The sequence below is a fragment of the Scardinius erythrophthalmus genome (genome assembly GCF_964197995.2).
Source record: "Scardinius erythrophthalmus genome assembly, chromosome: 11".
NCBI lineage: Eukaryota > Metazoa > Chordata > Actinopteri > Cypriniformes > Leuciscidae > Scardinius > Scardinius erythrophthalmus.
In genome coordinates this window covers 589,296-616,795 of record NC_138231.1, presented here as the reverse complement: position 1 = coordinate 616,795, position 27,500 = coordinate 589,296, and the positions used below count along the sequence as shown (strand labels likewise).

At 42.4% G+C, this 27,500-nt stretch overlaps 1 protein-coding gene across 2 annotated transcripts in view; it reads left to right on the top strand.

The window, feature by feature from the left end:
- Nucleotides 1-27,500, top strand: part of mgab (MAX dimerization protein MGA b) — a 43,498-nt gene that overhangs the window by 15,703 nt on the left and 295 nt on the right. For both annotated transcript variants that reach the window (XM_081378546.1, XM_081378547.1), the window contains exons 4-21: nt 5,185-5,476; nt 7,134-7,229; nt 8,669-8,761; nt 9,497-9,990; nt 11,132-11,366; nt 15,370-15,554; nt 15,817-15,978; nt 16,070-16,109; nt 16,833-17,284; nt 17,908-18,088; nt 18,782-20,011; nt 20,175-21,127; nt 22,715-22,806; nt 22,896-22,929; nt 23,632-23,838; nt 24,700-24,811; nt 26,947-27,012; nt 27,085-27,500. The exon at nt 27,085-27,500 is cut by the window's right edge and continues 295 nt beyond it. In XM_081378546.1, the coding sequence (XP_081234672.1) occupies nt 5,185-5,476; nt 7,134-7,229; nt 8,669-8,761; nt 9,497-9,990; nt 11,132-11,366; nt 15,370-15,554; nt 15,817-15,978; nt 16,070-16,109; nt 16,833-17,284; nt 17,908-18,088; nt 18,782-20,011; nt 20,175-21,127; nt 22,715-22,806; nt 22,896-22,929; nt 23,632-23,838; nt 24,700-24,811; nt 26,947-27,012; nt 27,085-27,281 (5,121 nt within the window). In that variant the 3' untranslated portion in view covers nt 27,282-27,500. The remainder of the gene's footprint in view (nt 1-5,184; nt 5,477-7,133; nt 7,230-8,668; nt 8,762-9,496; nt 9,991-11,131; nt 11,367-15,369; nt 15,555-15,816; nt 15,979-16,069; nt 16,110-16,832; nt 17,285-17,907; nt 18,089-18,781; nt 20,012-20,174; nt 21,128-22,714; nt 22,807-22,895; nt 22,930-23,631; nt 23,839-24,699; nt 24,812-26,946; nt 27,013-27,084) is intronic.

The following is a 27,500-nucleotide window of genomic DNA, read 5'->3' as shown; positions in this document are numbered from 1 at the left end:
GTCCATCATAAAAGTGCGTCTGTCCGTCATAAAAGTGCATCTGTCCATCATAAAAGTGCATCTGTCCATCATAAAAGTGCATCAGTCCATCATAAAAGTGAATCTATCCATCAAAAAAGTGCATCTGTCCATCATAAAAGTGCATCTGTCCGTCATAAAAGTGAATCTGTCCATCATAAAAGTGAATCTGTCCATCATAAAAGTGAATCTGTCCATCATAAAAGTGCATCAGTCCATCATAAAAGTGAATCTGTCCGTCATAAAAGTGCATCTGTCCATCATAAAAGTGCATCAGTCCATCATAAAAGTGAATCTGTCCATCATAAAAGTGAATCTATCCATCAAAAAAGTGCATCTGTCCATCATAAAAGTGCATCTGTCCGTCATAAAAGTGCATCAGTCCATCATAAAAGTGCATCTGTCCGTCATAAAAGTGCATCAGTCCATCATAAAAGTGAATCTGTCCATCAAAAAAGTGCATCTGTCCATCATAGAAGTGAATCTGTCCGTCATAAAAGTGCATCTGTCCATCATAAAAGTGCATCTGTCCGTCATAAAAGTGCATCAGTCCATCATAAAAGTGAATCTATCCATCAAAAAAGTGCATCTGTCCATCATAAAAGTGCATCTGTCCGTCATAAAAGTGCATCAGTCCATCATAAAAGTGCATCAGTCCATCATAAAAGTGAATCTGTCCATCATAAAAGTGAATCTATCCATCAAAAAAGTGCATCTGTCCATCATAAAAGTGCATCTGTCCGTCATAAAAGTGCATCTGTCCATCATAAAAGTGCATCAGTCCGTCATAAAAGTGCATCAGTCCGTCATAAAAGTGAATCTATCCATCAAAAAAGTGCATCTGTCCATCATAAAAGTGCATCTGTCCGTCATAAAAGTGCATCAGTCCGTCATAAAAGTGAATCTATCCATCAAAAAAGTGCATCTGTCCATCATAAAAGTGCATCAGTCCATCATAAAAGTGAATCTGTCCATCATAAAAGTGAATCTATCCATCAAAAAAGTGCATCTGTCCATCATAAAAGTGCATCTGTCCATCATAAAAGTGCATCTGTCCGTCATAAAAGTGCATCAGTCCATCATAAAAGTGAATCTGTCCGTCATAAAAGTGCATCAGTCCATCATAAAAGTGCATCTGTCCATCATAAAAGTGCATCTATCCATCATAAAAGTGCATCTGTCCATCATAAAAGTGAATCTGTCCATCATAAAAGTGAATCTATCCATCAAAAAAGTGCATCTGTCCATCATAAAAGTGCATCTGTCCATCATAAAAGTGCATCAGTCCGTCATAAAAGTGCATCAGTCCATCATAAAAGTGAATCTATCCATCAAAAAAGTGCATCTATCCATCAAAAAAGTGCGTCTGTCCGTCAAAAAAGTGCATCTGTCCATCATAAAAGTGCATCTGTCCGTCATAAAAGTGCATCTGTCCATCATAAAAGTGCATCTGTCCGTCATAAAAGTGAATCTATCCATCAAAAAAGTGCATCTGTCCATCATAAAAGTGCATCTGTCCGTCATAAAAGTGCATCTGTCCGTCATAAAAGTGCATCAGTCCGTCATAAAAGTGCATCTGTCCGTCATAAAAGTGCATCAGTCCGTCATAAAAGTGCATCTGTCCGTCATAAAAGTGCATCTGTCCGTCATAAAAGTGCATCTGTCCATCATAAAAGTGCATCTATCCATCAAAAAAGTGCATCTGTCCATCAAAAAAGTGCATCTGTCCATCATAAAAGTGCATCTGTCCGTCATAAAAGTGCATCAGTCCATCATAAAAGTGAATCTATCCATCATAGAAGTGAATCTGTCCGTCATAAAAGTGAATCTATCCATCATAGAAGTGCATCTGTCCGTCATAAAAGTGCATCTGTCCATCATAAAAGTGCGTCTGTCCATCATAAAAGTGCGTCTGTCCATCATAAAAGTGCGTCTGTCCGTCATAAAAGTGCGTCTGTCCGTCATAAAAGTGCATCTGTCCGTCATAAAAGTGCGTCTGTCCGTCATAAAAGTGCGTCTGTCCGTCATAAAAGTGAATCTGTCCATCATAAAAGTGCATCTGTCCGTCATAAAAGTGCATCTGTCCGTCATAAAAGTGAATCTGTCCGTCATAAAAGTGCATCTGTCCATCATAAAAGTGCATCTGTCCGTCATAAAAGTGGATCTGTCCATCAAAAAAGTGCATCAGTCCATCATAAAAGTGAATCTGTCCATCATAAAAGTGCATCTGTCCGTCATAAAAGTGCATCTATCCATCATAAAAGTGAATCTGTCCATCATAAAAGTGCATCTGTCCGTCATAAAAGTGAATCTGTCCATCATAAAAGTGAATCTGTCCATCATAAAAGTGCATCTATCCATCATAAAAGTGAATCTGTCCGTCATAAAAGTGAATCTGTCCATCATAAAAGTGCATCTGTCCGTCATAAAAGTGCATCTGTCCGTCATAAAAGTGAATCTGTCCGTCATAAAAGTGAATCTGTCCGTCATAAAAGTGAATCTGTCCATCATAAAAGTGCATCTGTCCATCATAAAAGTGAATCTGTCCGTCATAAAAGTGGATCTGTCCATCAAAAAAGTGCATCTGTCCGTCATAAAAGTGCATCTGTCCGTCATAAAAGTGCATCTGTCCATCATAAAAGTGAATCTGTCCGTCATAAAAGTGCATCTGTCCGTCATAAAAGTGCATCTGTCCGTCATAAAAGTGCATCTGTCCATCATAAAAGTGAATCTGTCCGTCATAAAAGTGGATCTGTCCATCAAAAAAGTGCATCAGTCCATCATAAAAGTGAATCTGTCCATCATAAAAGTGCATCTGTCCGTCATAAAAGTGCATCTATCCATCATAAAAGTGCATCTGTCCGTCATAAAAGTGAATCTGTCCGTCATAAAAGTGAATCTGTCCGTCATAAAAGTGAATCTGTCCATCATAAAAGTGCATCTGTCCATCATAAAAGTGAATCTGTCCGTCATAAAAGTGGATCTGTCCATCAAAAAAGTGCATCTGTCCGTCATAAAAGTGCATCTGTCCGTCATAAAAGTGCATCTGTCCATCATAAAAGTGAATCTGTCCGTCATAAAAGTGCATCTGTCCGTCATAAAAGTGCATCTGTCCGTCATAAAAGTGCATCTGTCCATCATAAAAGTGAATCTGTCCGTCATAAAAGTGGATCTGTCCATCAAAAAAGTGCATCAGTCCATCATAAAAGTGAATCTGTCCATCATAAAAGTGCATCTGTCCGTCATAAAAGTGCATCTATCCATCATAAAAGTGAATCTGTCCATCATAAAAGTGCATCTGTCCGTCATAAAAGTGAATCTGTCCATCATAAAAGTGAATCTGTCCATCATAAAAGTGCATCTATCCATCATAAAAGTGAATCTGTCCGTCATAAAAGTGAATCTGTCCATCATAAAAGTGAATCTGTCCATCATAAAAGTGCATCTGTCCGTCATAAAAGTGAATCTGTCCGTCATAAAAGTGCATCTGTCCATCATAAAAGTGCATCTATCCATCATAAAAGTGAATCTGTCCGTCATAAAAGTGCATCTATCCATCATAAAAGTGAATCTGTCCATCATAAAAGTGAATCTGTCCATCATAAAAGTGCATCTGTCCGTCATAAAAGTGAATCTGTCCATCATAAAAGTGCATCTATCCATCATAAAAGTGCATCTATCCATCATAAAAGTGAATCTGTCCGTCATAAAAGTGAATCTGTCCATCATAAAAGTGCATCTGTCCATCATAAAAGTGCATCTGTCCGTCATAAAAGTGAATCTGTCCGTCATAAAAGTGCGTCTGTCCGTCATAAAAGTGCATCTGTCCGTCATAAAAGTGCATCTGTCCATCATAAAAGTGCGTCTGTCCGTCATAAAAGTGCGTCTGTCCGTCATAAAAGTGAATCTGTCCATCATAAAAGTGCATCTGTCCGTCATAAAAGTGCATCTGTCCGTCATAAAAGTGCATCTGTCCATCATAAAAGTGAATCTGTCCGTCATAAAAGTGGATCTGTCCATCAAAAAAGTGCATCAGTCCATCATAAAAGTGAATCTGTCCATCATAAAAGTGAATCTGTCCGTCATAAAAGTGCATCTATCCATCATAAAAGTGAATCTGTCCATCATAAAAGTGAATCTGTCCATCATAAAAGTGCATCTGTCCATCATAAAAGTGCATCTGTCCATCATAAAAGTGAATCTGTCCGTCATAAAAGTGAATCTGTCCATCATAAAAGTGAATCTGTCCATCATAAAAGTGAATCTGTCCATCATAAAAGTGCATCTGTCCATCATAAAAGTGAATCTGTCCATCATAAAAGTGCATCTGTCCATCATAAAAGTGCATCTATCCATCATAAAAGTGAATCTGTCCATCATAAAAGTGCATCAGTCCATCATAAAAGTGAATCTGTCCATCATAAAAGTGAATCTGTCCATCATAAAAGTGCATCTATCCATCATAAAAGTGAATCTGTCCGTCATAAAAGTGGATCTGTCCATCAAAAAAGTGCATCAGTCCATCATAAAAGTGAATCTGTCCATCATAAAAGTGCATCAGTCCATCATAAAAGTGAATCTGTCCATCATAAAAGTGAATCTGTCCATCATAAAAGTGAATCTGTCCATCATAAAAGTGCATCTGTCCATCATAAAAGTGCATCTATCCATCATAAAAGTGAATCTGTCCATCATAAAAGTGCATCAGTCCATCATAAAAGTGAATCTGTCCATCATAAAAGTGAATCTGTCCATCATAAAAGTGCATCTGTCCGTCATAAAAGTGAATCTGTCCATCATAAAAGTGCATCTGTCCGTCATAAAAGTGAATCTGTCCGTCATAAAAGTGAATGTCATTTAATTTCATGAAAGATGTGATGCTTGATTTGGTTTATATTTGTTTATTGCGCTCGCTTGCGCCCTCTTGTGGACACAGGAGACAATACAGTACTTTTTTCCTCTAACATTAAGTTTTGCTTTTAGAATTCAAATATAATTCTAATTTTGCTTATATTTAAGAAAGAAATTCAAATTGAGCTTTTCAGCCATTTTGACAGCCCTAGTGTGTGTGTTCGTGTAGAGACGTTATTACACTGTGTCTGAGTTATTGAATTATCCACATGAAAGGGTTATTATCCAGTGGATCTGTTACTGTTTATTTGACAGGAGGCGCTTGATGTTCATGTGGGAAACATGAGGAAATCTGTGCACTCGACTCCAGCATCACACACACACAACCAGACGGAGAACCTTCACTTGACTCCAGCATCACACACACACAACCAGACGGAGAACCTGCACTCGACTCCAGCATCACACACACACAACCAGACGGAGAACCTGCCAGCTGATCCCGGTCTAACAGCAGCGGAGCGAATCTCTGAGCAAGAGCTCGAGTTACTGACGCATCTGAAGCAGCTGAAGAACAGACAGATCCTTCATCCTGCGCTGCAACACGGTGAACACACACACACACACACACACACACACACACACACATGGATGGGTCCAGGCACGGGTCCTCCATCTGATCTGGATACGGCCCATATCCGGCTGACTTCAGTAAACCTCGGGATAAACAGAGAGACTAATATTAGCGTAGATGCCATTCTTCTTATGATGTAACGAGTACATCAGGATTTATGGGAAGTGTTCCCGGTTCCGGCTGACCTGATCTATGCAGCCTAACACTGAATTATAGAAGTCTATAATGTGTTATGTGAATGCTAGGTCAAAGAGATGTGTCTTTAGTCTGGCTTTGAACTGACAGAGTGTGTCTGCTTCCCGGACAATGGTAGGAAGACTGTTCCAAAGTTTCGGTGCTAAATAGGAGAAGGATCTGCCGCCAGCAGTCGATTTAGATATTCTAGGTATTATCAACTGGCCAGAGTTGTGAGATCGCAATAGACGTGAAGGACTATAATGCGTTAAGAGCTCGCTCAAGCACTGCGGAGCTAAACCATTCAGTGCTTTGTAAGTGATCAGCAATATATTAAAATGTATGCAATGTTTAATAGGGAGCCAATGCAGTGTTGACAGAACCGGGCTAATATGGTCATACTTCCTGGTTCTGGTAAGAACTCGAGCTGCTGCGTTTTGGACCAGCTGTAGTTTGTTTATTAAGCGTGCAGGGCAACCACCCAGTAGAGCATTACAGTAATCTAGCCTTGAGCTCATGAACGCATGAACTAACACACACACACACACACACACAGACACACACACACACACACACACACACACACACACACACACACACACACACACAGACACACACACACACACACACACACACACACAGGTTCCTAACCGACGACGAAGACTTAACAGAGCAGCCATCGAGTGTTAGACAGTATTCTAGGTTATTACGTGAGGAAGTTTTTTGTCCAATAATTAGAATCTCTGTTTTTTCAGAATTTAGAAGTAGGAAATTACGAGTCATCCAATTTTTATATCAGCTGTGCATTCCGTTAATTATGTGAATTGGTAAGTTTCGTAGGGACACGCAGAAATATATCAGCATAACAGTGAAAGCTAATGCCATGTTTCCTAATAATATCTCCTAAGGGTAGCATGTACAGTGTGTGTGTGTGTGTGTGTGTGGCATGTACAGAGTGAACAGCAGCGGTCCTAGTACTGAGCCTAGTGGTACGCCATACTGAACTTGCGATCGATAAGACATCACACTCACTCTCACTCACTCACTGACTCATGCACACACACACACACACACTCACTCACTCACTTACTCACACACATAATTGTGTATTTATAAAGTTAATATAACTTCTTTGAGTGTAATTTAAGTGTTTGTCTACAACTCAGTTATGTGTAACTTTCAGTATTACAGTGATGTAGTATAAACTGAGTCTCTGTAGAGATGAGAGATTATTGTCCTGTTATTTACTGTTCCTGATATAAATAAACGAGTCGATATCGAGTTGAATCGGGATCGCGCTGATTAAACGCCACTGTTTCGGCCGATGGTGTTGTCCATCAAAAACTATTTTCGATTGCCGGAACGTCCGTGTTAAACTGAACTCGGCGGTAAATGAGAAGAGTTTTCGAGCAGTCGTTGTGTTGCTCTTGTTCACCAGTGTTTGATGTGTCCGCAGTCGGGCTGAAGCTGAGTGTCCTGGATCCGGGTTCTCCCATAGACCTGCAGTATCTCGGTGTTCGACTACCTCCGCCTGTTCTCACACCATCCTCCCGTGAGTAATGCTCTCGCTTTATTTATGCAGATTTAATTCTAGAAATTGTATTAAGGGCCGTTCACACCAAGACCGATAACTATATTTGCGTCCACTCCAACGAACGATAACGGTCTGTTCGTTCAAAGCTCGCGCTGCGGTTTCAGAGTGTGTATGACGTCATTGAACATGTTTAACATGTGTCTGCTGCTCCTGTTGCACTTGCAGGCTTTAACCAGCAGGTGTCCTCAGCTAATATTGTTAATAATGTTCTTTAATATTGAGAACGATTTTTAGAACTATATCTTTATCGTTATCTTCCATAGTTATCGTCCGTGAACGGGCCTTTAGAGTAATGGAGTCACTGCTGACATTAATAAGAATTACAGAAAAACTTTAATTGTGCTTTTTAATGTCCTTTTGTGGAGCTTAACAGTAACACCTGCGAGTATCGAAGCCGATACTGATTATCGGATAAGTCCATATAAAATCCTATAAAGATTCAACTTTTCCCAAATTATTTTGTCCATTTAAATTTTTCCGGATTCTGTTTTTATGGTTAAATTCATTTTTGATCATCTAAAAGCATGTCTAATTAAATGAAATCATAATCACTTCAACAACAATTAATTTAAAGTTTAACAAAAATAAAATTCCAGACCTATGAAATACATTTGACTTTTTTCTTAAGTATTTTTCCGAGATTCTGTTTCAAAGCGCCCGACTCACAGTAAAGAGATCATCTCTTCTCCACAAAACCTTCTGAACTTGCTATTAATAACATGGTCTCGTTCCTTTACATTACTAACATGTTTTACAGCTTTTATTAACCGTTGTTAATGTTAGTAAATAAAAAAAAATCATGTTCATGTTAGTTCACAATGCATTAATATTAAAACCTGTAAGCAATAATTTTATCCCTTAAATTGCATCTTTGATCACGTTTTTTCCTTGAAAATAATGCCTTAAAATATCTTGAGTGTAACTCGACACCCTTGCCTCATTTAGTATACGCGGTTCTATGAATATGCAAATGAGCCCCGCCTCCACTCACTCCCTCAGCTCAGAGATCCACTGGTTGACGATCACACGTTGATCTGATTGGCTACAAGGTAGTTTGTGACGTCAGAAACACCAGCGATTTCAAAGCGTGTTTTTGAGACTGTCTTTGGTTCACTGCAGTTTTAAGGAGGAAATACTCAGCAATGGTGTCGACTTATGAATTTACACATGGTTTGTCTTAAAGCAGATTAAAAACACCACATAGACACATAAACAACATTAAAACATCATGGATGAATAACATTAGCTGTGATAGATTAACATTAGTATTAATAAATGCTGCAGAAGTATTGTTCTTTATTTCATGTTAACTAATGAAACCATATTGTAAAGTGTTACCAATTTATCTGTATATGTTTGATTTATGTACCCATCTGTTGGTGTGTGTGTGTGTGCAGCTGCTGGGTTTGTGTCTCGGACCGGGAAGACGAGCGATGTGACGCGGATCAAGGGCTGGATGGAGAAGTTCAGCTCAAAGACTGCAGCTGACAGTACGCTCATAAACATAAACAATAACAGATCCTTCATAATAATAATCAGCTGGACTGAGTGGCAGAAGAGCTGCTGAGGGACTGGATCTAACAGGGAAACTGCGAAAACACCAGTAAAACAAGCGGTTATCAGTGTAAACTAAAGCTTGGACTCGATGTAGTGCTCTAACAACTCCAGTGATCATGGATATTGACAGCAGGAATCCTGTTTCATAAAGCAAATCTGAGAACGCTTTTTATAAACACAATATAGGTCTAAACCCATGTGATCACTCATATCAATGTTATATCTATCATCATATCCTCCAGCCCTAAAACTTGTAGTTTTTTGTCAGTGTTTATTTAAAACATCCAATTATGCAGAATATACGATGGTAAATATTTAATTGATGAGTCAATACAATATATAACAATTCAAAATACAGTCAAACCAAAATTTATTCAGACACCAGATATAGTGTGATCAGGACACTATAGTTCATCAGTGTGAGTGAGGAGAGCAAAATAAAGTAAACTGTGACATATTATTCCCTAATATTCTTCATACAGAGACTACCAGTGACATTTATACAAATTTGGGAGCAGAAATGATTGGGACACTTTGAGCTGATCATGTTTTGCTGAAGTGTGTTTTCTTTATTTGCTAATGCTCTTTTCACACACAGACTGAACACAATGAAGCATTTTGATCCACTTTTTTAGCCGTCACTTTATCATTTCATATTTTTGTTTCAGGCAACCGCTCCGCCTTCTCCTCGGACATGCTGGATGAGTATCTCGCGAGTGAAGGCCAGCGGATCAGTGATCGCGCGGCTGTGTTCTCCGCTAGCTCTCCGGCGCCGGTTGCCTATCAGCTGCCCGTCAGAAGCCAAAGCTACGTGCGAACGCTAGCCAGTGTCCTTCAGACGCGGCGTGTGTTTCCATACACACCTCCAGCACACAGTGTTCGCTCGTCCTCCAGGAGCAGCTCCCAGCGCCCACTTCAGGACCATCATCAGGACCATGATCCTCCAGTGTCCCGCCCGACACTCGGGAAAAAGCGTTCCAGGCGCGGGAGAAAGCGCCGTCGGCTCCAGCTCAAGTTTAACAGAGACGCTGACGACGGATCGGCTAATGGTCACACGCAGCTCTTGGAACACGAAGAACACGCCGTGGTTCATGGGAAGGATCCCGCTTGCATCACTAGCGAGAGAGCGAGCTTCGCCTTGAGTTCACTGCTAACCTCAGAGGTATGAGCCATCAGAAACACTAGATATTTATATATAGGGTGCAACGGTTCAAATAGATGGCAACTTCTTGAATCTGCAGTCGATTACAGTATTTTTCACAAATAAAGTAACTGTTTAAAATATGTGAATATGTGAATAAAAAGGAAGTAAGTACTGTAACAGGGCACTCAGTAATCTGGGAATTTTGTGCGCCGATAGTTGAATGTGAGACGGAGAATGTGAGTGAGCGCTGGTGTTCTCAGCGCCGCCCGTCAAAATAAAAGTCCCGCTTCCAACACATCGGCCAATCAGAAAAACGTTTCGGCCAATGCCGATATTTTGAAAATGCCGAATGTTGTTCAACATTTAAAACACAGACAGCAGGAATGTTAGGAATATTAGGCTGCTGTCACTTTAAGAGCGAATGCACAGATCCAGTACACTGATACACACGCCTCGACTGTTGCACTCACTTAAAGCCGCTGCACGATTTATAATAGTCCTTACGATTGTTGCGTGTCAGACTGTACGAACATGATCATCGCTGTAATGTCACTGTGAGATCTCAGTTGTCATTAATGCCAGACTGTACGACAGCCAAGACACGTTAAAAACGGATGCACACAAGAAAACTTGTCCAGAGTTTTACATCATCAATCAATGACTCGTTCGTTCACCGTGAGTTGCGTTACACGCGGGATTGAAATGGTGGCTACTGAGAAATCTCTAACGTTAATTTTAGTCACGTTTTGTCGTGAAAGCGAAGATAATGTGATGGTTGTCGTAGGAGAGTCACTGCAGGACTGAGAGTCAGGTCTTCTGACACGCCAGAGTCCACGGTCATTAATCGGCTGTCGGTGAACATGTCAAACTATCGATCAAAAATTACAGATTTTAGCATAGGATCAGAGGAATCTTTTACGATTTAGCAAAAATTGTCTCAGACGGCCAAATCGTGCCAGTGCGCAGCGAACCAAGGGTTGAGAACGGTACGTTTTGGGGTTTTTTTTTCACAGAGAACCGCTACACCTGCAATATATGTACTTGAATATATACTTGGTCAGAATATATATAATAATTGCAATGTTTTAATTTCCTGTAAACACTGATAACTTCAGTCTGTTGCTCATTTGTTGTGTCATATTTTCGTTCCTCTGCACAGCCAGCGGTGGAGACGACGCAGCTCAGCGCGCGGGAGGCTAACGGCGAGTCTTGCGCTCAGCTCTTCTGCCGGCTGGGGTGTGTGTGTGAGAGTCTGAACAGAGAGATCCGCGGGTCCACACACTGCAGACGCGTGCAGTGCATGTTCAGCTGCGGCTGCTTCAAACACAAGATCCTCCTGATCCGCCGGCAGGAGCCCATGCTAACACACAGCGCTAGCGGCCTCATGGCCTTCCGTGAGTCTCACGTTCTCATAACTGTTTACATGCCCCGCTTCTGCTTCAGTCGGACTGAGTTCGTTCCCATTGATGAATCTGAATGTAGTTTTACATGAACGCTAAACATGTGATCGGGTTGATGTGTGTGTTTATATGTCACAAGCTTCAAATCAGAGTAGATGTTTTGACATGCGCACACTGCACAAATATACAGAGTTTCCCGCTGTTTGTGCATTATAACTATTCTCCTACAGTTCTTTATTTGCTTTAAACAGCAGACTTAAAGGGGTCATGACATGAGAAACCAAATTTGCCTTGATCTTTTGGTATATAAGAGGTCTTTGTACCATTAAAACGTCCTGCAAGTTTCATAGCTTAAGACGTCCTCCCCATTATAAACAAATCATTTATTTAATCAAGCTCTAAATACAGCTCGTTCTGGATCCATGGTATGAAGTGACGTCACGGTACGAAGTGACATAGCAGTCGTTTGCATATGACCGCCTCCAGCGTAGACAACTACGCTTCAAGCGCAAGATAACTACGCCTCATTTCATCATCGCATCTGTCACGCGCTTCACATGTGTTCAGTCGACGTGCAGCGAGTGGGTCTGTTTACAAGAAGATCGCGATGTCACGCAGATGTGCTGTTCCTGGCTGTGGACAAACAACATGTTTGAATAATATACGCTGCTGAAAGATCCAGACGTCAGGGGAAGATGGATGCAGTTTATTTTTTGCGGACGTCCCAGTCGCGGCAGTGTTAATTTAAGCGTGTGTTCTCCACATTTCAAGGATGAGTGACAGTTGTGAACAATCGCAGTATGAGGCTGGCTTTGCCAGAAAACTTTTGTACAAGATAAGGCTGTGTGGACAATTCTGGGCTACACAACGACGACACAAACTGTAAGTAATGTAGGCTATTTAAAACTTAAAACTTTTTTAAAACGTTAATTGCAGTTTAATTCATTATGAATAATCACCGTGTTTTTACTTAGTTTAGCCTACTTATTGTTTTCATGACCGTCATGTTCATGCCCCGTAGGCTATTAAAAGATGTAGGCTGTCAAACTGACAAAATAGTTTCACACTTTCTATGTGGACGGGCTGATGCATTCTTAGTTGTGTTGATGGTTCATTTCCTCTGATTCCGACCAAAGTCCTTATATAAATTGTCTCTGATTCCGACTCAAACATCATTGCAATCGCCATCGCCTCGCACGCATCACCCGTTACTATGGTAACGGTAAACACAGCTCCGCAAAATCTGCACGTTTTGACAAGGGGGCGTTAACAATTGATGCATAGGCACTGACGTTAGCCAATCATAACAGTGGGCGTTAACACTGAACTCTTAAAGGGGAAACACCCCCAAAACAGACTGTTTGAATCAGAGCATGAGAAACAGGGTGGGAAAAGGTCATAAATCACTCAATTTTAAACGTTTTTTGTCCAAAAAACTATAGTAATACTATAATTGCACCTAAGGGAACATAATAAAAGAAAAGAAAAAAACATGTCATGACCCCTTTAATATTTATCCATTTCTGGTCATAATTTAGAGATAATGAGCGTATGAGCCGTTGTGCCGCTGCTAATATTGATCACACAGTAAAAATGCCCAAAACCAGTCGTGTGTGGATGAGCGTCTGAAGCGGCACTGGAGGACCGTCGTCCTGCTCCACTCCACACACGCAGAAGAGGAGGAGTATAGGAGGACGAGACACTCGTTTATACCACACTTTATTCAGCAGGAGAACAGCTCGTTCAGCGCGCCACACGTCATTACGCTATTTCTGCGTCATTACGCTATTTCTACATCATTACGCTATTTCTGCGTCATTACGCTATTTCAACTTCATTACGTTATTTCTACATCATTACGCTATTTCTACGTCATTACGATATTTCTACCTCATTACGCTATTTCTGCGTCATTACGTTATTTCTACGTCATTACATCATTACGCTATTTCTACATCAATACGCTATTTCTACCTCATTACGCTATTTCTACATCATTACGCTATTTCTACCTCATTACGCTATTTCTACATCATTACGCTATTTCTACGTCATTACGATATTTCTACCTCATTACGCTATTTCTGCGTCATTACGCTATTTCTACGTCATCACGCTATTTCTACCTCATTACGCTATTTCTACCTCATTACGCTATTTCTACATCATTACGCTATTTCTACCTCATTACGTTATTTCTACATCATTACGCTATTTCTACGTCATTACGATATTTCTACCTCATTACGCTATTTCTGCGTCATTACGCTATTTCTACGTCATCACGCTATTTCTACGTCATTACATCATTACGCTATTTCTACATCATTACGCTATTTCTACCTCATTACGCTATTTCTACATCATTACGCTATTTCTACCTCATTACGCTATTTCTACATCATTACGCTAATTCTACCTCATTACGCTATTTCTACATCATTACGCTAATTCTACCTCATTACGCTATTTCTACGTCATTACGCTATTTCTACGTCATTACGCTATTTCAACTTCATTACGTTATTTCTACATCATTACGCTATTTCTACGTCATTACGATATTTCTACCTCATTACGCTATTTCTGCGTCATTACGCTATTTCTACGTCATCACGCTATTTCTACGTCATTACATCATTACGCTATTTCTACATCATTACGCTATTTCTACCTCATTACGCTATTTCTACATCATTACGCTATTTCTACCTCATTACGCTATTTCTACATCATTACGCTAATTCTACCTCATTACGCTATTTCTACGTCATCACGCTATTTCTACGTCATTACATCATTACGCTATTTCTACCTCATTACGCTATTTCTACCTCATTACGCTATTTCTACATCATTACGCTAATTCTACCTCATTACGCTATTTCTACATCATTACGCTAATTCTACCTCATTACGCTATTTCTACGTCATTACGCTATTTCTACGTCATTATGCTATTTCTACGTCATTACGCTATTTGTACATTACGCTATTTCTACCTCATTACGCTATTTCTACATCATTACGCTAATTCTACCTCATTACGCTATTTCTACGTCATTACGCTATTTCTACGTCATCACGCTATTTCAACTTCATTACGTTATTTCTACATCATTACGCTATTTCTACATCATTACGCTATTTCTACATTACGCTATTTCTACCTCATTACGCTATTTCTACATCATTACGCTAATTCTACCTCATTACGCTATTTCTACGTCATTACGCTATTTCTACGTCATCACGCTATTTCAGCTTCATTACGTTATTTCTACATCATTACGCTATTTCTACGTCATTACGCTATTTCTACCTCATTACGCTATTTCTACGTCATTACGCTATTTCTACGTCATCACGCTATTTCTACGTCATTACGCTATTTCTACATCATTACGCTATTTGTACATCATTACGCTATTTGTACATCATTACGCTATTTCTACCTCATTACGCTATTTCTACATCATTACGCTAATTCTACCTCATTACGCTATTTCTACATCATTACGCTATTTCTACATCATTACGCTAATTCTACATCATTACACTATTTCTACGTCATTGCGCTATTTCTACCTCATTACGCTATTTCTACGTCATTACGCTATTTCTACGTCATTGCGCTATTTCTACATCATTACGCTATTTCTACGTCATTACGCTATTTCTACCTCATTACGCTATTTCTAAGTCATTAAGCTATTTCTACGTCATTACGCTATTTCTACATCGTTACGCTATTTCTACATCGTTACGCTATTTCTACGTCATTACGCTATTTCTACGTCATTACGCTATTTCTACGTCATTACGCTATTTCTACATCATTACGCTATTTCTACGTCATTACGCTATATCTACATCATTACGCTATTTCTACATCATTACGCTATTTCTACATCATTACGCTATTTCTACGTCATTACGCTATTTCTACGTCAGCCAGTGTTGTTTATGAATCTGAGCTCATGACTTTTGTTCACAGCCGTTGACCCCGGATCAGGCACCCGACCCGCTCCAGCTCTCCCAGTGACCCGCCTGTGGAGGAGGAGTGTGTGTGAGAGGAGTGTGTGTGAGGACGATCCTGAGCCACTCTTCACTCCCAGACCAGCCGGAGCAGCAACACGAGCACTGCGCTCACACACACACACACACCGGCCCAGAGCTCAGGTGTGCAGAGCATCACTCACTCACTCACAATCAAACACACACACACACACACTCACTCACTCACTCACTCACTCACACACTCACTCATTCTCACTCTCACACACACTCTCACACTCACACCCTCACTCAGTCACTCACACACACTCACTCACTCTCACTCTCACACACACACACTCAGCCATTCTCACTCTTTATTTGTCATTATACAAAAGAGTACAACGAAATTATATGCAATCCTCAATGTACAAAAATGTGTATCCAGTCCCGGTCACAGTCCCAGAAGAAGGAGAAGGAGAAGGAGAAGGAGAAGGATCCGGTGTACCTGTATCTGGAGAGCATGATGACCTGTGCTCGTGTGAGAGAGTATAACAGCAACCCTCCACTACAGGTGCACTTACTGCCGGCCCGGAGACCTGAGGAAGCGGTACTACACACACACACGCACACACACACACACTGATATTCTCATCATTATCTGCTCATGACTGTGTCTTCTTCTCTCCCACTGACTGAAGATGAATGGCGTGTCTCAGATGCTGTCGTCTCAGACTCCAGGTCAGTCACGCTTTTACTCAGACATATTCTCCATTGTTGCGGCTCCTCTCTTCCCAGTCTGTCAGTAACGCTCTGTTTACTTCCTGTCTCTATGAAGCCCCTCCTTCTGAAAAGCACACTGTGCTCTGATTGGTCGGCTGGAGCAGTGTGTTGTGATTGGTCGAGCGCTTCGAGTGTGTTTGGGAAATGTCCCGCCCCTTCCCATAACTGCCAGTTTAACACACTACTAATTAACTCAACCAGGCCCCGCCCCTTTTATTCTGCGCATTAATTATTATAATGAGGAATATTGTGACGTGTTCGTTCCCGGGAGAAACTCAAGACTCTAATGGAGGCGTTGATATTTGAGAAATGTATATTTGCATTTCATCAGAATAATTGCACTTTAATATAAAAGTACAAATCTAGAGAAGAACTCATGCATGGTTTATCTGAACTAATCTAGTTTCCTGATTTTCCTGTAATTCAAAAACAACGAGTTTTAATGGTTTTATTTTTTAACTACATTTTAGTCTCGTCTTTTTTCATCAACGATATTGCATGTTGATACAGTCACAGTTATCGGCTAATGACGCTGGTGTCGTCTCGTTATCGTCTCGTCTTAGTCATGGAAGAGGAGGTGTAATATGGTAAATATGCAGAAAAGCAGAACATGTGCTCTTCACGTCTGATGTGACGTATGTTAAAGCAAAGTTATTTCACATGTTGTGTGTGTTGGTGCAGGCGTGACTGCAGGAGGGCCAGAGCCCACTAAAGTGCTGGAGATCATCTCCGGGTGTAACTGGGAGTCGCACCGCTCTCTGGTTCTGAAGGAACTGTTCCGCTCCATCAACACCAACCGGCTCGCGTCGCTTCACTCGATCGACGTCTACAGCGTGGAGCTACTCTCTGAACACCTCCGAGCGGACGAGACCGGCTCCACGCTGACGTACAAGGTCTGCGTGTCCCTGCCGGAGAAGACCCCCGAGCCCCTGGAGCCGAGGCGCGACGGGGCGACACGAGCCGAGTGTGCGAGGAACTCCTCTCGGAGAGTCCACAGACTAAACAAGCGTGTTGATGTCAGCGTGGACGCCAGCGAGACACAGGCTAAGCGCTTCCCTCTTCTGTCGCGCGTCCTTCCCGCTGGGTATCTGCAGGCGGAGAGGAAGATGGCGCTGCGTTCCGGACACATTAAGGTGAAGCTTTTACAGTTTCAGTCATTAAACATCCTTCCCTCGGGTCATTCTGACCCGGAAATCTTTTCGGAGGGGTCCAGGACCCCAGGACTTCTGTTGCACGCCAACCACGAATACACACAAAAAAATGTAATGGATTTGGGAAGTTTTGTGGTTAAAATAAAAAAAATTGACACATCCTTCCCTCGCTGGTCAATTTGACACTTTGGAATGAATGTAATGTGAGGAATGCTTCAGTTCACATAGAAAAACCTAAAAATGCTCAAAATTCAAACTAAAAATGCTAAAACTTTACCAAAAAATGATTTTATAATGTCTACATGTGTATCTGAATGCACACTGAAGGGAACTGACTTTAGGACCCAGAGGAACAGCTCATTTACTCCATATAGAGATATAAGGCCATCTAGAGTCATGAAATATCATCTTATATTATTTATTTGTCAAGTCAAGCCTAACCCACAAGAGGTCGGCAAAGACATTTAAAAAAAAAGAAGAAAAAATATCAATATGAGATAAAATAAGCTTTCTGGACGAAAAAAAAAAGAAGTATAATTTTAGGGCTTCGGGTCATTTTGAAGTGAACTAGCCTCTGAATGAACATCTCGTCCTTCTGACTTCAGGTGAATGGTAAAGCCTACGCTCAGGCTAAGCTGCTGTTGGGTCGAGTGGGAGCGCTTCATCCAGCCAATCGGCTGGCAGCGTATCTCACCGGCAGGATAAAACCAGTGCGATCACTGTCCAAACCAGTTCAGCTCCACGAGACGAGGCGCTCACACTCGAGGGACTCCGGCAAACACACAGGTGAGATCCGGCAGAACCATCAGACAGGTCCACTTTAACCCGCTGATCTGTATAACAATATGGCCTAAAGTATACAACTGCACTTTATTTGTACCACTTTGTTTTATTAGTTTATCTGTTTACCGTTTTTAGAATTTGAAAGATAATAAAGATATTGCTTGATAAGTGAGATCTCTGATTGGAGTGCTTGAAAAGTCCTGGAATGTCATTGTACAGTGTTTACGAACACTATGGAAGCTTTTAATTAAGATTAAATTAGTGTTCTGGCTTGACCGAAATGAAGGATTTATTAAGTCAATTAGCTTTATTTCTACAGCGCTTTTTATAGTACAGATCGTTTCAAAGCAGCTTCACAGTAACCCATGGGCAAATAACAGAATCCGAATATTCCCAGAGCTGTAAAGTCCAGGTTCAGAAAGTAAAAGTCCTCCTCAGTATTTTGTTCCAATCACCCGGATTTGCTAATAATTTTTCAGCCAGGAGAGAGAACTAATGAGTGAAATCAGCTGACGGACTTCATGTGTGGAATAAACATATGGCAGGACCCCTGGACTTTACACCTCTGAATATTACTGAATATAAAGTGTCTTCTAAACCCTAACAGTGAACCCAAACTCCATCAGCTGACAGGAATGGAGAAAAAGCATGAGTGACTGTAACATCTGTAAACTTCTCTTACTGTGTCCTGTTTAGTGATCCAAGCAGACCAGAGTAAAGGAGCTTTCAGAGTGCCAGCCACTCAGACTCTGGCGATCTACCAGGCTCCCGATGGCACCAAACGCACTCCAACACTCTACATATTCTCACATGTTCATAATCCGGCAGCTCCACCTTCAGCATCTAATCATGTGTTCTCATCGAAGCCTGGGCTAATCCTGACCGCTGTAGCTTCGCCCCTTTCTTGTGTGTCCGCTGTAGCTCCGCCCCTCTCTGGTGCGCCCGCTGTAGCTCCGCCCCTCTCTGGTGCGCCCGCTGTAGCTCCGCCCCTCTCTGACCAGAACGCTGTAGCTCCACCCCTCTCTGAACAGAACACTGTAGCTCCGCCCCTCTCTGACCAGAACGCTGTAGCGCCGCCCCTCTCTGAACAGAACGCTGTAGCGCCACCCCTCTCTGACCAGAACGCTGTAGCTCCGCCCCTCTCTGAACAGAACACTGTAGCTCCGCCCCTCTCTGACCAGAACGCTGTAGCCCCGCCCCTCTCTGAACAGAACGCTGTAGCTCCGCCCCTCTCTGACCAGAAAGCTGTAGCGCCGCCCCTCTCTGAACAGAACGCTGTAGCGCCGCCCCTCTCTGACCAGAACGCTGTAGCTCCGCCCCTCTCTGAACAGAACACTGTAGCTCCGCCCCTCTCTGAACAGAACACTGTAGCTCCGCCCCTCTCTGGTGCGCCTGCTGAATCTCCGCCCCTCTCTGACCAGAACTCTATAGCTCTGCCCCTCTCTGACCTGACCGCTGTAGCTCCGCCCCTCTCTGTACCACCCACTGTAGCTCCGCCCGTCTCCCAGACTGAGACGGTCCTCCCGCCCCCCGCTGTGACTCCGCCCCCTGCTGTAGCTCCGCCCCTATCCCAGACTGACACGGTCCTCCCGCCCCCCTCTGTGACTCCGCCCCCTGCTGTAGCTCCGTACCTATCCCAGACTGAGACAGTCCTCCCGCCCCCTGCTGTGGCTCCGCCCCCCACTGTAGCTCCGCCCCTCTCCCAGACTGAGACGGTCCTCCCGGTCTCTGCTGTGGCTCCGCCCCCCACTGTAGCTCCGCCCCTCTCCCAGACTGAGACGGTCCTCCCGGTCTCCGCTCTTCCTCCGGGTCAGCAGGTCGTCCTGCAGCCGGTTGCAGGGATGATGGGAGTGAACATGTGTCAGTTCAACGGGCAGACAATCCAGCTGGTGCCGGTTCCCTCGGCGTTACCCGTGACCAGCGCAGGTCAGTGCCACAACACACTCAACTGCTGCACTACTCTCCTAAACTCTGTGTTCAAAGAGGATGTCTAATCAATTGAATTCATAAAACTTTTTAAGTTTTTTAAGATTTTAATAGTTTATTACAATTTTAACAATATTAACATTCTCACGTTGATTCTCAACAGGAAGTGCTCAACAGGAAGTGAAAACATCTACGCAGCGACCTCAGTCGACCAAATCTGTGTTAAATCCAGCACCCTCACCAAAGCATTTTCCCTTCATCGCCCCCAGAATCCACTCAGCGCCGGGAAACACCAGCTTCACCTTCGGAAGCGGCGCACACAACGGGTTTCCAGCCAAGAATAACATGTTTTCCTTCCGGATATTCCCACCGGCGTCCTCGGGCCTCCAACACACGGAAGCAGGAGGAGCCGGTTCCTCGGTGCTACTCCCTGGAGGATACAGGCTAATCAAACTGCCCATGTTGGGCCAACCCGGTGTGAATCCCGAGATTAGCCCGTCTGGGTCCACGGAAAACCCTCGGGAAGACACACACCAATCCTCCGTTCCCATCAAAACAGAACCCAGTGAAACGCCATTTGCCATTAAAGTCGAGCCTTACAGTGAGTCCCTGCAGACGGACGAACATCAGGACATCAGTGGCGCTGAGAGAGAGTCTGTGCGCATCAAGATCGAGCCGTATGAGGAACTCCACCAGAACCGTGACCCGAATGACGTCAAAACAGAGGAGCCGGGCCGTGAGACGAACATCAAATCCTCTGAAAGCGACGGCCCGGTTTCTGACGGATCCCGACAACATCCGAAAACAAACATTAGTGGTGATTTTTCATGCTCTTTATTCGCGAGTCCGATCTCTGCGTTCTCCAAGCGAACCTTCGCCGTGCCTTTACTTCCGACTCACACACACACACCAGAAGAGCCGCATGCACACACACACGCGTGTGCTACACCTGTGGACGGGAACAGAAGAAGGCAGGAGGTCCAGAACCGCATCCAGTGGCTGTGGAAAAGAAACCCACCGGCTCTGACCTCGGATGATTCTGGCTCTGAACCCGCGGCTAATGACTCCAGCGCTGCGCTCACGTACTCCAGTGACGGATGGACCACCGACGACAGTGTGAGTGTCAAGGGCACGGCCCGTACACACAGTCATTTATCCCGACCCGACCAGTGCGCTTATATTTCTAGCCCGAACCCGAGGTCCATTTCTCACAGTTTTGCAGTATGCTGTATTTTATGATTGCTTGCGGCGATAATTAAACAAATGCACGTACAAACACAGTTCCCCACGGCACACGAGGAGAAGAAAAGAAGCACAGACTTGCTAATTATGACACTGTGCTGTGGTTGAACAGGCGAAACAGTCACAAATCAAACACAGTTCGCGCAGTTGCACAACTATTCACACAAGTATAGTACGAGTTAAGAAGGAAGAGCGGAGCGTCGACAGCTGATGTTTCAGCGTCCTCTGCTTGCTGTGCTGTGACTGAAATAGTGCGCGGGAGCACATGCGCAAAACATCATATATATAATGATAAAATAAATATGATAAATATTTGCATATATTAAACTGCGCATGTGCTTTCTCTCTCGCGGGCTCTTTCGGTCACAGGAAGATGATGTCACAACGATGCGTCCTGTAGCTCCCGCTGAGGGGGAAGTGGGACACGATAGAGACAGTCTTTCGCTTCTCTAATATCCTCACGTCCTCCTGATGAAACCGACACTTGTTGTAAAAGGTCTGAAGAGTGAGTTTTATGAAATCCCAAGCGTGTGTGAAATGAACTTGACGCGCCTTACCATAATATCAAGCACTAACTGTTAAATAGAATTTGATGTGCAAGCCAAAAGCTATCAGGTCTATTATACTCGCGTTTTTACTGTTGTAAAGTAGAAAAAAACACTGTTGGACAAATTAAAAGCGAACCAAAGGAAGAAACGTTTATAATCCCCTGTAAAATGGGCGAGACATGGGTGAAGATTTGAAAAAATATAATATTTTAAGATGATTATCTGGTGACCAGATCGCAAAACATAATAGAAAGCCAACAAAGCTTAGATGTATGTGGTCACGTGACGTACCTCGCTCATCCGGCACGAGTCCAGATGTGTCCATGGCTACAATGTAACGTTTAATTGCTAACCTATTATTTATTTTGAAAACAAAGCTCTGTGTTTCACTCGTGTCACGATATTCACGTAAAACAGCATTCACATACAAGATGTGTTTGGCGGATCAGCGCCGGTGCTAATCAACCGCGCTTCAGGTTTAAACCATCCAGTTTACCGGCACAGCCCTAACTTCAGCCTTTATTTATATATATATGAGTATAGAAAACACTGTATTTATTCAAACAAACACTTCTTTACTCACCATTGCATTGCAAACAAGCAAAGACGCTCTAAACTGAACGTTCATTCACAATATTATGAGGTTTACCGACAATTTGAGGATCCAGCACTTTTGAACACTTTTCAATGGTTAAATATTTGCAAAACCCACTGACAAATGTAAAGGTAATGATTTATGAAAAGAAAGATGTGTTTTCTGGCTGAGAGTGGACGCTACTCTGACACATTAATCTCTGACTGACAACAGAACACTTCCTGAATTGAGACGAGCATCTTCTGTAAAGCCGTGTTGTGAAAGCGCGATACAAATACACTTGAATTGAATTAAAATTGTGCAATATTTTAATCCCAGAATGAGAAGAGCAGTGAAGACGAGGTTGACATCGAGACGTTCGAGGAGAACGATGAGAGGATCATCTGCCGCTTGAGAGCCAAGGCCAGACGGTGAGTCAGTTATGAGCTTTGTGACCTTTCACCTTTCACATTCTCTCAGCTGGTGTTGCTGATGCTGATCTGCTGCTTACTCTCTTCAGGAACACGCAGCGAGCTGCTCCACATCAGTGGCTTGTGAGTCTCTTCTTCTGATTTATTTATATCCCACAGTTTCCTTTGTTTTGCTCACTGAGGCACAGATGTTTCTGTCAGCCTAACCCTAATATTTATATATACCTATATAGCTAAAATATTGAGATTTTAAGTTAATATTTCAATCATTTAATTATACATGTTCACAGTTATGGTCACATGATAAATACAATATATATACTTTTTTTTTTTATATATAATATTTTTATGATTTAATTCATTATTAACCGAAATCTCCAATCAGCAAACATTTATAATATAATAAAACCCACAGTCATTCCATCTCCGTATACTGGTGCATATTAATATATACTGTACGCATATGCTTAAAAAGGAGGGTGACTGTTAAGGGTTACAAAAAAATCTTTAGGCAAAGGTTTTAAGATTATCATGAGCTGTTGTGTTTAGGCAAGGCCAGTTTATTTATACAGCACATTTCACACACTAAGTGCTTTACACAGAAAGGAATTAAAATAATCACAAAATAAAAGCAATGAAAATTAAAACGGTTATAAAAGGAACTAAAAGAGTAAAAAGATGATTCATAGATAAACTTCTCATCTGGTGAATCATGTTTTCCACAGCTCTGAGATTTTCCCAGGGTGATTACACTAGTAAAAATACACTAGTTTAGTAAAAATAAAATATTTGTATCAGTTAAACCTGATTATTTTATTTTTCCAGCTAAAGGCTAAATTGGTGGGAAAAGCGTCCCATCATGCAGTGCGGTTGATGTCAGATCTGCCTCTGTACAAGCGAACGTTTCGTCTGAATCAAGCGCTGAGAGAAAGGAAGCGTCAGGTTGAGTTGCATCAGAGTTTGGATTCGTTGAGGAGGACACTGTGTGTTGATGAAGACGACAGCATGAGCACTGAAGACCTGCTCCGTCAGGTGCGTCACACACACACACACACACACACTCTAACATCTCTAACATCTCTGACAGCTCTTCATGAGGAATGCTGGAAATTCAATGGGAAAATATTGTGATCATTATTGATACGTATAACGTATGCCATGTTTCTGCTGTCACGGGTGTATTCGGTCATCATTGCTGATCGCTGCGTGTGTGACATCAGTATTAGCTGTTTCCATCCACCTATTTTTATGTGAATTTTGGGATATCGCATAAAAAAATGCTGGATGGAAATACTAAGATGTGCATAAATTCTAAAAATGTGCATAAAAAACTTTGAGGTGGATAATTGTTTTATCCGATAAGAAGACGTAATGCATTAACTACGCAGAAACACATTTACTGAATAAATCCCTCAAACCTCATGTGACTCGGCGTCAGCTGTGATTGGATAACTGGAGTAACCAGTGGACCAACGGCATCTCAGCATCCCTAATGTTGGTTTGGTGTTTCTGAAACGCCGGAGTCGAAGTGTGTGATCAGAATGATTTGGTGTAATTCCCTCCAGAAGCGTCTCACACACACGAGTGTGTTCCCGAACACCAGCATCCGAACGCAAGAGAACATGACAGCGTTTATTGTGTTTCGTCTGATGCTCCGAGACACACTCGTTTATGATGGAGGGAGAAACAGCCGATTGGAGAAACTTACTGTTTTATTACTGATATTTTGTGCCAATTTCCCAGGAAGTGATGATTTTGTTCTCTTGAACACATGGGATGGAAACGCTGTTTTATTTGCATATGATTCATGCAATATTCCAATTTTGCGCGTGAGTTAAAATCACAACTTTGGATGGAAACCTGATGATTGATGTTTTATTTTCTCTGTTTCAGGCTCGTCGGGTGGTTGGGGCTCTCGAGGACCACGGCAGGTCTTTGATGGCACAGAAACGGGCTTTGATTCAGCAGCATTCTCATTATCAGACCCTGATCTCACAGCACTCTGGTACACAATACAGCAGCACACAGCATCAGACCAGACCAGATATCAGCATCAGACCAGATCACAGAAAATCAGACCAGATTTCAGCATCAGACCAGATCACAGAAAATCAGAACAGATATCAGCATCAGAACAGATATCAGCCTCAGACCAGATATCAGCATCAGACCAGATATCAGCCTCAGAACAGCTATCAGCATCAAAACAGATATCAGCATCAGACCAGATATCAGCATCAGAACAGAGATCAGCCTCAGAACAGAAATCAGCATCAGACCAGACATCAGCATCAGAACAGATATCAGCATCAGACCAGATATCAGCATCAGACCAGATATCAGCCTCAGACCAGATATCAGCCTCAGACCAGATATCAGCATCAGACCAGATATTAGCCTCAGAACAGCTATCAGCATCAGACCAGATATCAGCATCAGAACAGAAATCAGCATCAGACCAGACATCAGCATCAGAACAGATATCAGCATCAGAACAGATATCAGCATCAGACCAGATATCAGCATCAGAACAGATATCAGCCTCAGACCAGATATCAGCATCAGAACAGAAATCAGCCTCAGACCAGATATCAGCCTCAGACCAGATATCAGCCTCAGAACAGAAATCAGCATCAGACCAGATATCAGCCTCAGACCAGATATCAGCATCAGACCAGATATCAGAATCAGACCAGATATCAGCATCAGAACAGAAATCAGCCTCAGAACAGAAATCAGCATCAGATCAGACATCAGCATCAGACCAGGTATCAGCATCAGACCAGACATCAGCCTCAGAACAGATATCAGTATCAGAATAGATATCAGCATCAGACCAGACATCAGCCTCAGAACAGATATCAGCATCAGAACAGAAATCAGCCTCAGACCAGATATCAGCGTCAGAACAGATTTCAGCGTCAGACCAGATATCAGCCTCAGACCAGATATCAGCCTCAGACCAGATATCAGCATCAGAACAGAAATCAGCCTCAGACCAGATATCAGCGTCAGAACAGATTTCAGTGTCAGACCAGATATCAGCCTCAGACCAGACATCAGCCTCAGACCAGATATCAGCCTCAGAACAGAAATCAGCATCAGAGCAGATATCAGCCTCAGACCAGATATCAGCATCAGACCAGATATCAGCATCAGAACAGAAATCAGCCTCAGAACAGAAATCAGCATCAGATCAGACATCAGCATCAGACCAGGTATCAGCATCAGACCAGACATCAGCTTCAGAACAGATATCAGTATCAGAACAGATATCAGCATCAGACCAGATATCAGCATCCCAGATATCAGCATCAGAACAGATATCAGCATCAGAATAGAAATCAGCATCAGACCAGATATCAGCATCAGAACAGATATCAGCATCAGAACAGAAATCAGCATCAAACCAGATATCAGCCTCAGAACAGATATCAGCATCAGAACAGAAATCAGCATCAGACCAGATATCAGCATCAGACCAGATATCAGCCTCAGAACAGATATCAGCATCAGAACAGATATCAGCATCAGAACAGAAATCAGCATCAGACCAGATATCAGCATCAGAACAGATATCAGCCTCAGACCAGATATCAACCTCAGAACAGATATCAGCATCAGACCAGATATCAGCATCCCAGATATCAGCCTCAGACCAGAAATCAGCCTCAGACCAGATATCAGCATCAGAACAGAAATCAGCATCAGACCAGATATCAGCATCAGACCAGATATCAGCATCAGACCAGATATCAGCCTCAGACCAGAAATCAGCCTCAGACCAGATATCAGCATCAGAACAGAAATCAGCCTCAGACCAGATATCAGCATCAGACCAGATATCAGCCTCAGACCAGATATCAGCATCAGAACAGATATCAGTATCAGACCAGAAATCAGCTTCAGATCAGATATCAGCATCAGACCAGATATCAGCCCAGACCAGATATCAGCATCAGAACAGATATCAGCATCAGAACAGATATCAGTATCAGACCAGATTTCAGCATCAGAACAGGAATCAGCATCAGAACAGGAATCAGCATCAGAACAGATATCAGCAGATATTAGAGGCCTATGAAATATGATACAGCAGCTCTATAGGGTGAAACTCACACTGTTTTCTGACTCTTGCAGTGGCGGGATCAGAATTACATGTTGAACAGAAATCAGCAGCTCCTTCATCAGAAACGCCTCAGTCAGGTGAGCTCAGATGATCAATCCAGCATTCCTGAATAAAAATGAAAACGTTCATCAATCTTTATGTGTTTTCAGTGGCGAAGAGACACTCACGCCTGCCCAACATAGTCCTGCAGTCCTTCACCAGTCCTAAACCAGTCCTAAACCAGTCCTTCACCAGTCCTTCATCAGTTCTAAACCAGTCCTTCACCAGTCCTAAACCAGTCCGTGATTCAGATTCATCCTCAAGAATGAGACGTGATCCTGGTTCCTTCACCATAAGAATACCATAGTAAAAACAAGAGTTCTGGAGTCAAAACCAAGGCAAACCCCTCGTTCTCATGTGATTAATGTCTCCAAATACTTTCAGTTTCTGTTAATGATGGGTAGAATTTTTTGTTTGTTTTTTGTACAGTCTTTGTAAAAAGCAGTCATGTGTAAATATCACTCAGGTTATGACTTGATAATGAGCTCGTTAACCCACATTGGGGAGATATTTCGGTCTTCTTGTT